Source organism: Mytilus trossulus, chromosome 12 (genome assembly GCF_036588685.1).
Source record: "Mytilus trossulus isolate FHL-02 chromosome 12, PNRI_Mtr1.1.1.hap1, whole genome shotgun sequence".
Classification (NCBI taxonomy): Eukaryota; Metazoa; Mollusca; class Bivalvia; order Mytilida; family Mytilidae; genus Mytilus; species Mytilus trossulus.
In genome coordinates this window covers 53,567,533-53,580,663 of record NC_086384.1, presented here as the reverse complement: position 1 = coordinate 53,580,663, position 13,131 = coordinate 53,567,533, and the positions used below count along the sequence as shown (strand labels likewise).

Below are 13,131 nucleotides of genomic sequence, written 5' to 3'. Positions count from 1 at the left end.
AGCATTATGAGGAAGAGGAGTAATGATCTCAGTATTAGGAGGAGGGAATGAACTCAGCATTAGGAGGAGGAGGATTGAACTCAGAATCAGGAGGAGGAGGAGGAATGAACTCAGCATGAGGAGGAGGATGAATGAACTCAGCATTAGGAGGAGCTGGATTGAACTCAGCATGAGGAGGAGGAGGAAAGAACTCAGCATTAAGAGGAGGAATGAACTCAGCGTTAGGAGGAGGAGGAATGAACTCAGCATTAGGAGGAGGAGGAATGAACTCAGCATTAAGAAGAGGAGGAAAGAACTCAGCGTTAGGAGGAGGAGGAATGAACTCAGCATTAGGAGGAGGAGGAATGAACTCAGCATTAAGAGGAGGAGGGGGAATGAACTCAGCGTTAGGAGGAAGAGGAATGAACTCAGCATTAGGAGGAGGAGGAATGAACTCAGCATTAGGAGAAGGAGGGGGAATGAACTCAGCAATATGATGAGAAGGAATTAATTCAGCATTAGGAGGAGGAGGAATGAACTCAGCATTAGGAGGAGGTAGAATGAACTCAGCATCAGGAGGAGGAGAAATGAACTCAACATTAGGAGGAGGAGGAATGAACTCAGCATTATGAGGAAGAGGAATAAATTCAGCATCAGGAGGAGGAGGAATGAACTCAGCATTAGGAGGAGGAGGAATGAACTCAGCATCAGCATTATGAGGAGGAGGAGGAATGAACTCAGCATTAGGAGGAGGAGGAATGAACTCAGCATTAGGAGGAAGAGGATTGAACTCAGAATCAGGAGGAGGAGGAGGAATGAACTCAGCACTAGGAAGAGGAGGAATGAACTCAGCATGAGGAGGAGGAGGAATGAACTCAGCATTAGGATGAGGAGGAATGAACTCAGCACTAGGAAGAGGAGGAATAAACTCAGCATTAGGAGGAGAAATGAGGCACCCAGAAGGAGGACGAGAAGGCTTAACACGTACGTTTAATTTAAATAATTTGTGAAGAGTTATTTCATTAGAAAAGTGATCCAAGTTTTAAAAAGCAATATTTTACTTTACTGGATACTGTTTTTATACTGCAACCGTCATACTTTGATGCAATCAAAGACCGCCTGAGTCCTTGCATAATTTCAAGGAAAAAGTATCTAAATGTTTCAATATACACTGTTACCAAATATATTGGCATCATTTAATGCAGGTTTTTGTATTAATTTCAACAGTTCACGAATGTTGAAGATATTTATTGTGCTTATTCAATTCCATGCTTTTAATACGGTTGTTGGATTTGGAATACTAAATCCCTTGTGGTAACCTATCAAGGTTCTAATCAAACACAACAACAGGGAGCTCGAGGCAATGAAGATTGTTTTAATTGTTACTCAATATTGTTCTTTGTTTGTTTCCCAGCTACATTGAGCATTTTTGGAATCAACAATTTCAAGTAGAAGAGTTATTTTGGATCTATACAAGCCACCTTTCTATGTTTATGTGCTTTGCTCATTGTTGAAGGCCGTACGGTGACCTACAGTTGTTAATATTTGTGTCATTTTGGTCTTTTGTGGATAGTTTTCTCATTGGCAATCATACCACATCTTCTTTTTTATATTATATAAAACGTATAGGTATATAAGGGGAAACTAGGAATAAACATCAATAAGATAGTTGAAAACAACGACTTCTGAAGATCTGTGCAGGTATTTGACGACAAAAAACTAAATAAGAGTGTCAATGCATTGTATAAAACCTTATGATCCATTTAGATAATAGAGCTGTGATATACTTATGGACCTTACATTTCTAGACATTAAGAAAAAGAGTAGCACGAATGGTACATATACAACGTATTAACCTTGTCAAAAGTCCATGATTGATAAATATATTATTAGATATAAGTTGTAACTCAAATATGAAGCATTATCTTGGAGTTAATTGAAATTGTCCTCGATATTGATCGATATGGACAACTTCAAAAAAGATTCGTTGACAAACTTTATGATTTCAACTTTCTTTTCAAACATAAACTTTACATTTCTCTGCAGTAACTCATCCGGGTTAGTGTATAGCGTTTACATATCTCAATTAATGCGTTACGATCCTTCATGTATATACATATATTTCGTCCTGACCCCGAAACTGCTCCAAGAGTTGAAAGGCAGAGCCACTGAAATCGATTCTACATAGGTTTTACTGTTACCATAACGATCAGGTTTACCAATACCGTATGTCTTTGTCAATACTACATAAGTTTTAATATTGGTATTACGATAAGGTTGGCATATACCATATCTTAGTCGATACTACATCATTTTTAAATTTACTATTACAATCAGGTTGATTGCTATATTTGACTATTTTACTGATTGTTTTTGCTACGTAACCTGCTCTCACAATACATCACACAACATGTCGTATAGATCAAATTTACCGTTTGTATCATGGCTTGTTGAAGTGTAATATTGACAATACCAATTCTTCTACAATTACTAACGCCGATAGACTGCTCAACTCTATACACATAACCAACCCCAAATAACGCTAATAACACCAAAATTAAGGTTTCAAATTAAATACCAACTCGACAGTGCCATGTGCTGAATCCCATGTTATAACGGCCTATTGGCAGACAACTAGAAGAAATTAAGTTTATAGGTATTGAGTGTATCCGATGAAAATAAATCCGGAACAGCACAATGACGTACCGAAATATAACTGTTGTTATCGTTTACAACCACTAGGGTGATATTATTGCTGTTGGATCAAAAGACCTGTAGGTCATCAGCTCATTTTTCAGTGACATGATGTATAACACATTTTTCTTATATTGTCTGTTGATAAAATATTCAATTATTAAAAAAAGATCCTATCTACCTTTGGCTTGGTTAAACTAAGACACATATATAAAGTGTAATTTCTATTTATATATTGATATGTCAGTCATACAGTTTTGAATTTACTTTGCTGATTGTTGACAGATCTATTTTTCAGCTCGTTTGGTGTGTCCATACTGCCAACAGAAATGCTTCTGCAAATGTGCTTGCAGTTTCTGCGTTGATAAAATGTGTTCCGAACCTAAGCGCAAGGAATGTGGATGTGCGTGATTGAACGAATGATGTAATTCTGATTGTATACATAATTTTGTTATATCGAATCTCTGAAGAATTCTAACACTATATATTGTAGACGGTATTGTTTCATGTTTGACATTTTTTATGTATTAAGATAGTTTGTTAATTTCAAACTTTTGAATCGAGTAATTGTAACTGAATGTATGACTCATTTTATACGAGACCATATATGTCGTCTTTCAAGCTTCATTACGGGCCGGAACTAACCCGGTCCATCGTATGATATTGGTTTGAGATTGTTTCATGAGTTTCTGCGGATCTACATTAATATTTTCTGCGGAAAATGTACATGAAAATCAAGATTTTAAGTAATAAAAAGAAATATTTTTTATTTATTTATTTTTATATGAGAAGATGCCAAATAATTTATGATAATGTGTGTTCATTGTTGCATCATGCACATAATGTGTGACCAGTATTTGGGGATTTCACAAACCAGGTACCATGTTCTTACAACCACTCTTGAACATTGAATTGATCTATAGTTTGCGTTATTTTCTGTAGATAGTTATTTTATATTATATTTTGATTATTATATATACAGTTATCATTATTTAGAAAAACAATCATAATAAAGATATCTTGGCTTCCAACATAAACGATCTCGTGAGTGTTTATAGGAAACATGTTTCAGTAACTGCAAGTAATTTTCCAGCCTCTCAAATATTCATTTGGTGTTTGTTAATACTTTGTAATTTAACTGCAACTCTATAGATTGTAATGAAAACATTTTGTCTAGGATTTGTCAGTTGTTACGAAGAGAATAATTTGATATACTGTCTGAAGCTTTCTGATGTTTTGTTTTTTTAGTCTGTCGTATACCGAATGAAAATATGACAGGTACATGAGACAATAGTAATATCAATACATGGTAAAATCCAAATATGAAACTTTTTTTTTGCCCTTCAATTTTAAGTCACCATGAGGTGTTCAACAATGATCAATCTTTTTTCATAACTGGTAGTAAGTTCAAGATGACTCTTCGTATCGGTTTGAGCAGAATGCATGGTCTAATGTCATACAAAGCTATATTCCTATTTTTATGAATGTTTGTTGATAATTTTAAATCTCAATAAAAGCGAATAGATATGAAAACATTATGTCTAGGATTTCAACCTTTTCTGAGAGGAATAATTTAATATTTGTTTCTTAAAGATTTTTATATTTTTTGTCAACGAAGTTACGACGGACAATCAACGTTTCTAAAGACCACACTCGCAAATGGTGTCATGGTCCGAAAATGCAGCCTCTGAAGTGTTCATCCCGGAACGTGATTCTAACCAGGAACCTTTGTGTTAGTAGTCCGATGAACTAACCACAGCTCTCAATCTATCTGTTGGGAGTATGAGTCATAGTTCAAGAAATTTTGTTCATAGATGCGTCTTGAATAACCAAGGGATCCTGATAAAAATAAGGTTATCTTTACCTACATTTCACATATGAGTGACTGATTAAAGTTTGCGTTAGAGTCCATATCTGAGATACTACTCGTGGAGAAATAATAGTTTGTCGGTAGATGCGTCTGTGATTTTCAGAATCTTCATCTTAACATAACATTCATGAGTAATTGAGGTGAAAGGATTCGTTGCTAAACCCATATCTGAGATGAGGAATACAAATATTTAGTCAGAAGATGCAACTTTGATAGTCACGAGTTTCAAAATCAGGTCTTGAAAATGAATTAGATGATATTCCATTTTATCAATTGCACTTAAAAGATATTCGATTTCATCAACTGCACAATTCAGTTATATGATTTAGCGTTACTATACTTAATCGGATTGAACCAGTTTGGGAAATTGAGGATTTAAGTCAACTCAATATACAGATTGTTTATATAACCATTTGCACTTTTTTTTACATCAAAAAGCTCTATATTCCCGGTTCAAAAATTTAGTGCATGTACTAATTAACTCTCTTGTACATTTCTGTGTCAATCTTACCTTTGTGATAGTGGTAATGTTTGCAAAGAGGCTCTTTAACCTTAAAACTGTTCCTCGTGTAGGTGCTTCGGATATAAATTTTGATTTTGGAACTATTGATTTCCAACACAATATGAATCAATAAGATATTCGAAATCCTACGCAAGAATGTATTAAATCTGGTTTTTTTTTAAAAGTATTTAGACAAATTTTGCACTATGAAATCATTTCTTTGTGTTCTTTTTTTGTAGCAATAAATTTACAAAACTTCACATTATTTGTTTTAAAAAGTAAAATGTCCGTCAACGACGATTTTTGGAATTTCAGTCCAGTACACAGAAGAAAGATAAACTCAGCATATATACCAGGACTAAATTTTGTATATACGCCAGACGCGCGTTTCGTCTACAAAAGACTGATCAGTGACGCTCGTTTCCGAAAAAGTTAAAAAGGCCAAATAAAGTACGAAGTAGAAGGATTGTTATTGCATCAAACCTAGAAAATTAAAAAAATAAAACCCCTATTAATCACAATAAAGGATAACTATCAAACACATTAAATGTTTAAGTAAATTAAAGTTTGCTTTTCAATCAAGAAAAGATTTACATGAAATCTTGGTATCTTCTGGAATATTATTGAAAAGAAAGACCTATATGTATCGTTTTGAAAGAAAATAACTCCATGCAGGTTTATTATTTCATATCAACCAAAGTAACAGAACGATGCAGTGAACAGATCAAAATCATTAATTGATAATATACCTGCATATACAATATGTCATATAAAATATGTCAAATAAAATATGTAATATATGTATGTCATATACAATATGTCATATACAATATGTCATATACAATATGTCATATTCAATATGTCATATACAATATGACATATACAATATGTCATATACAATATGTCATATACAATATGACATATACAATATGTCATATACAATATGACATATACAATATGTCATATACAATATGTCATACACAATATGTCATATAAAATATGTCATATAAAATATGTCATATAAAATATGTCATATAAAATATGTCAGATACAATATGTAAGTAACAGTCTGTATCTGTTATAGTTTTCAAGTCAGTAAAAGTGAAAATTTAAGTAGACGTCATGAAGTAAGAGCTAACTCTTCAACAAGGAATCAATCAAATTCCGTTGGGGTGTCATATTTGAAGAATATAATGTTCTTTTTTCTGTTACAGATTCTGTTTATCTGTTCTACTTTGCAAGATAAATCATTTAAAGATGTACGTAGGTGAAATTAAAAATATGTAAAATTTACATTCGATACTATAAGTCCAAAGTGCATTAGTAAAGATACAAAATAAGACACAAAAAAAAGTTATGGCCCTCCTTTCCGAGATATCTAATTTTGAAAAATATAGCGGGAAAAAGCTGACTCGGACTTCACCCTATAATTATTTGCATTAGTATTATTTGGGTCTCTTATAGAACAAGAATAAATCTAGAATTACTGAATGTGTTTAAAGTTTGGTAAATACCCTTTAACGAGCTGTTGAAGTCTTTTGGTGTCTTTTGGTGTTTTGGACCCAAAACATCAGACACAAATTCCTGAACCGGACCTGAGCACATTGTTAAAGCTACACATTGGTAAAAAAATTACTTCCATTAAGGAATGGATTGACAGTTATGAGTGAATATATATAGATCTTAGTTCGCCGAATAATCTTACTGTTGATAGTTTTCCTCTACCGCTATCTGCATACACTTTATCTCCTTAGTTTTATGTAAAAAAAAAGTCAATAACAAATTTTGTCTCCTTTTATGAGTTTTGTAAGATTTAAATGTATTAACTCCTTTATTTCAAATACAAGGATGTGTTCCACCGAAAAATATGATTGCCCCTTTGTTGTAACGAATATATGCCTTGTAATATTCCAAAATATTTGAGCACTTAATTTTAATGATGGTGCAAGAAATTTTGATCACTTGATAGCTATTACAAAAAGTTATAATTGCTGAATATTAAAATTGTACGAGAAAGACAAATTGTATTGCAATGCGTGGACACAACTGAAACGTGTTTATGTTTGATATTAATTGTTGTTCACCTCTGTCTTTGTTTGATTTTACCTGATATATTGTTATACCTAATAGCTATTGAAACTACTCTTCATCTTACAAATATATTTAGAATATAGACATTGTATTGACTTTGTTGAAAACAGTTTTTAATATGTGACATCATCATTTATAATTTTTATTCACTAGTTCATGCTGAAATACGTGATGTATGAACAATTTCACACACCTTGTTTATCCAATTTTGGTTAAAGTACTCAAACATGAAAATTAAAAACTGATTTAATGAAAACTTTAAATTCTGAACGAAAGTAAACCAATTATTTAAGCGCAATGCCTCATATACATTATTTCTCTTTTATTTGTAAATATTGATTTCCTGCTTATTCGTGCAGTTCTTTGTATTTTTTTCTCTTTTTACAATCGCTTTATCAAAAATACACTCCAAATCTGTCCATAAAGATTTGTCTCAACTTTGATGAATAGCAAGTACTAGTAAGTAAATGTGTCTGTTAAAGTGGTTTGTTAACATGTATTAATAAATATAACACAATTACAAAGTTTGTAATATAAGCTATTCGATCCCATTGAACTTATAAGTTGACAAAATTCGTAAGTTTAAACAGCATTTGTACAGTATCAACAATAACATATAAGATTGATATCTCTCAATTAAATTAAAATAAGTTTAAACATTCAAATATGTAGACTTATGAATATGTGACTACAATCTTGATTTTCACATTATCTTACATAAAAAGATTTTGTAAACACGTTTAAACCGCTTAATGTTGTAACCTCATATCAGTCATTGCATTCCTGTTATTAAAGACAGACAACTATATACGTTTGTAGGAAAGCTAAAAATAAATTATGAAACGTGTAAAAACTGACGATAACTATACTGATCCACAAAAGAATTGCTTCAGAACATGTAATTCAATTAAGATATTTATTCGAAATTGATTTGAACTAATGCTCTAGTGCTATCGTGGCATCACTGCCTTCACTATATCAAGCGCACTTGGAAGGATATCTTACGTTCGTGTGGTGTTTTTATTTTATGGTGGAATAACTTTCTTGAACGTACAACTAATAATTAAAATATATGATTGTACTCAGCACTACTGCGTTTGTAATTCGTGTACATTTGAAGTTGTTTTGTGTAGTACATTATGCTAATGATGACTTACAAATCAAGTTTGATTTTTGTTACAGCTGACAAAAAGAGGTGGTTTGTGTCAACTGGCGTACAGGTTTAGCTATAAACCCAGGTTTAATCCACAATTTCTATATTTCAAGTGGCCTTATAATATTTCAATTTTTTGTTTAATTGGCTGCAGGCAGCCGGCAAAACATATCTGTTTTCTGCTAGTTAGCCGCACTTTTACCGATCATATATTTTGATTAATGCTGTACTCTTTTTATTTTCATTTGAAAATGCTGTTGTATCTATAAGTTCTTTTTCCGAGGATGCTTTTTTTTTTTTTAATGTTTTCATTTAGATGTGACAATGTTTACAAAAAAAAAGTAAAATCACAAAAATACTGAACTCAGAGGAAAATCAATTTGGAAAGTCCATAATCACATGGCAAAATCAAAAAACAAAACGCATCAAAAACGAATGAGATGATGCGTTCAAATGATACAAAGATGATAGATACAAAGAGATGATGCGTTCTTATGTCGTTAAATATATTTTGAAATGTCCTTAAGGAAACGCAGTAATATATGCAAAAAATCTATTAAAGGCATTCTAAATGCCCTAACATTAATCTTGCTAAGTTTACTTCCATGTTAAATTACCTAGACTAGTATTTAATTTGATAAATTGGGTAATTTCAAGTAAGGACAAAGATGACGCGTGCATATAGGTAATAATTGGCATAAAGTTACAATGATGGTTGGTAGCTTTACAAAATTGACTTCTTTACTTTTGATTTATTACTGATATGTCCTAATGGAGAATTAAGACCTAACACAGGACAACCACCGCGTAAGTAGTATAGTTTTGATTTAAGTCAATAGAGGGTAATTGAACTACAGGAAGGATTTAAGATTTCTGTTAAACAAGTTTGACAGATTATATCATATTTTAATGAAATTTTTATGTAATATTTTCATACATTTGTACTAATAGTCCAGTCAATATAGCATAAAATTGACCCGAATCTTGAAGTTATTGCAACAGAAGATATTTCAGTTTTAATCTTGAGTCTTATACCCAAAATATACAAAGCAAAAATATACACTTGAGGAAAACTACAAAATCACGATTTTAAAGTTCCTATTGAGATTTGCATTGGGATGGGAGATAATTCTACAAAAAAGGCAGAAATATCAATACAAAATTATACAAAATTATAAAAGTACCGCTTATATTTAACATAATGTATTGTTTCTTGATTTTTCAGTCCTCTTGATAGTATAACAAACAACTCCAATTGTGTTCTCATATCTTTTATCAAGAGTTCCAAATGATGAAGTTGAAATCATCTCTTCGTAAATTTTAGGGACCCCATCACGAGTTGGTTAACCGTTATGGAATAACCGTTTCACAAATGATATCGGATATGTTCCTAACGGCGTAACTACAATCCCCTTTCCTTTCATAAATGTGACCTACCGAATTATACTATTTACCGATTTTTTTTTATCTCATAAGCAACACGACGGGAGCCACATGTGGAGCAGGATCTGCTTACCCTTCCAGAGCACATGAGAACAACCCTAGTTTTTGGTGGGGTTCGTGTTGTTGATTCTTTAATTTTCGATGGTGTGTCGTGTGTACTATAATTTCTCTGTTTGTCCTTTTCATTTTTAGCCATGGCGTTGTCAGTTTATTTTCGATTTATGAGTTAGACTGTCCCTCTGGTATCTTTCGTCCGTCTTTTATTTAGCTACAAAAAAAGAGGGACGAAAGACACCAAAGGGACAGTCAAACTCGTAAATCTAAAACAAACTGACAACGCCATGGCTAAAAATGAAAAAGACAAACAGAAAAACAATAGTACAAATGACACAACATAGAAAACTAAAGAATAAACAACACGAACCCCACCAAAAACTAGGGGTGATCTCAGGTGCTCCGGAAGGGTAAGCAGATCCTGCTCCACATGCGGCACCCGTCGTGTTGCTTATGTGATTACAAATCCGGTAAATAGTCTAATTCGGTAGGTCAAATTCATGAAAGGGAAGGGGATTGTAGCTACGACGTAAGGAACATATCCGATATCATTTGTGAAACGGTTATTCCATAACGGTCAACCAACTCGTGATGGCGTCCGTAAAATTTACGAAGGGATGATTTCAACTTCACCATTTGGAACTCTTGGTTTAATAGCTTCCCTGTGAGCAGTAACCCTCTATCAAGAAAATCATGATAGGAAATGCAAGCACGGGAATATACAACCTAGATTTCATAATTCATTAGTTGACCATTTATTAGATTTTTCAGCACATTATGGTAAAGAATCTAAAATTTAATAAAAAGTCAAATCACAAAAATAATGAACTCTGAGAAGAAATCAAAATGGAAAGTCACAAATCAAATGGCAAAATCAAATGCTAAAACACATCAAACGAATAGACAACAACTGTCATATTCCTGACGTGGTACAGCCATTTTAAAATGTAGAAAACTGATTAAGCATATAGTCTTCTTTTTGTGATTTAAAGTTTCTGTAAACAAGATAAATGCTTATCAATTATAACTTACAGATATAAACATTACCAAATATTCACATTATTATTTTGAAAATGGTCACAAAATCATAAATTTTCAAGTTCTGAAGAAAAATGTGCCAAAAAAAAATACCCTTAACACTTTGTTTTGTGTAAAACTTGAAGCCGGTTTAAGATCTCAATCTTCTTCGACTATTTTTATATGAGAAAATCCTTTCTGTAGTGAGAAATAATGGTAGCTGCTTGTTTTTAAAAAAAAGATTGATCCTTATCAGGCAGCTTTGACTTTACTTGGCTGATTGAGAACGGATCTATTTATTTTCAGCTCGATTGGTGTGTCGATACTGCCAACAGAAATGTAACTGCGACTGTGTTTGCGCATATAGCGTAAATAAACAGTGTTACAAACCGACCGTCACGGATTGTAACTGCATGGGATCCGGACTGATGTGAAAAAATTCAAAAGAACCATTTAACAATCTAACACTAATGATTGTAGACTGGATAATTGATTTTTCATATTAGAATGCATTCTTCTATTTACTATGTGATTGATATTAAATATATTTTGTCTGTGAATTATTTTTTTTATTGTGTGCGAAATTGTATCATTACATTATGTAGAAGTATTTTTACATGATCGTAATGCATTTCTGTTCTCAACGTACTTTAACTAATGATGGTGCTGTTTTATTAAGAACCTGGCATGAAAGATCCTAGCCTCTATTGCTTTGATTCTTTCTTTATTTCACTTCATTTGGATTATTCGAAGTGCAAAACTGTTTTCAAAGTAGGTGCTACCGTAGTATAAAATTACATTTCGAACTATTTAAAAATATTTTAGTTTTCATAGAAAAGACAGTAACAACATGACTACATGTGTAATGTGGGGTATGTTAATCATATAACATTGATCAAAATTATAGTATTTCCTAAAGAGATACCACCGGTAAGAATTCATTGTCATCAAAAATCTGGTTCAAAAAAATAACATAACTAAGAGACCATTTGAAGAAGTTTAAGGAAAACTGCTATTATAAAATTTATAAAGATTTGATTAAATACAAGTATAGATCAAAAGAGGAAAGATTCTTCATATCTTACAGTTTACACATAATTTTGGGACAATGTCTGTTGTATTAGTGTATTGTTTTCTATGAAATTATATCACACTCAAAAAGGAGGTTTGAATTGATTTTAGAAGACAAGGAATCAAGTATTTTCTGCTATCCGGATAATAGCCTGAGAAGCGTAACAGTACCATGAAATTGTAGCACAAGGTCCCATATTAAGAATGAAAGGTTTAGATTGATTAAATGACGTTATGGCACTTATCAATTGGGTATTAATGAAAAAGTCAATACTTTTCTAATACTTTATATAAATTGATTATTCCTTCATTATTATTCTATTGAAGTTTAATTCAGAGAATTAAAGGAGTTCTTTGATATGATGAATCCAAGCGCGCATAGAGATTTTGAATGTTGGTCCATGTTTCTTAATTGGTTTACAAAAGGTTCAGAGGGTCAAAAAATTTATTTTATTTTATTTGAACTAAACTAAAATTGCAATATTTTCTTTTGACATGCCGAATCTAACCGCGTATGTACAGTATATTTCAATATTTTGCATTCCGTTATCAAATTAATCTATTTAAATTAAACTTTGTTGAACATTATTAAAACTTGAAATTTAAACGTTATTTTATATTATAAAACTTACCATGTATTTGGATTTGAATTTGAATCATTATATGTTAATGTCCAAATTAATTCAAACATTCTAATGCCGCCTTTATTCGCTGTCAGAAACCTTTGTGATCTCAAATAGTGGATCACAATCCAAATTCAGTGCTGAATCTTTCTTGAGCATTGTGTCCATACTTGCCTTACCTGTTCAGTGTTCGACTTCTGCAGTCGTATCAAAATGCGTTCTGCGAAACATTTTATAATAGTGCTGTTATAGGTATTAACATTTCTTGCCAGGAAATTCAGCTCAAAGGGACACAAGATAACATTTCTTAAAGACGAAAGTCATAAATAAAAAAAATATGTTTTCTCAATTTGCACCTTATGTGACCATTTTCGATTGCTTGATCACTTTGAGAAATATATGGTACAACATGGCATACATATAAAACTTTCGTGGTCTACAGAATGGCAAACATATAATTTTTTCGTGGTCTACAGAATGGCATACATATAAATCTTTCGTGGTCTACAGAAAGGCATATATATAAATCTTTCGTGGTCTACAGAAAGGCATATATATAAATCTTTCATGGTCTACAGAATTGCATACATATAAATCTTTCGTGGTCTACGGAATTGCATACATATAAATCTTT

General features: G+C 32.2%; 1 protein-coding gene across 1 annotated transcript; it reads right to left on the bottom strand.

Annotated features, from left to right (window-relative positions):
• Nucleotides 1-34: 34 nt before the first annotated feature.
• LOC134692577 (uncharacterized) lies at nucleotides 35-2,989 on the bottom strand. Its single transcript, XM_063553035.1, has 2 exons — nucleotides 2,927-2,989; nucleotides 35-955 (listed from the first exon to the last, which is right to left on the bottom strand). The coding sequence occupies exons 1-2, from the start codon at nucleotides 2,987-2,989 to the stop codon at nucleotides 35-37; spliced, it is 984 nt and encodes a 327-aa protein (XP_063409105.1).
• Nucleotides 2,990-13,131: the final 10,142 nt, after the last annotated feature.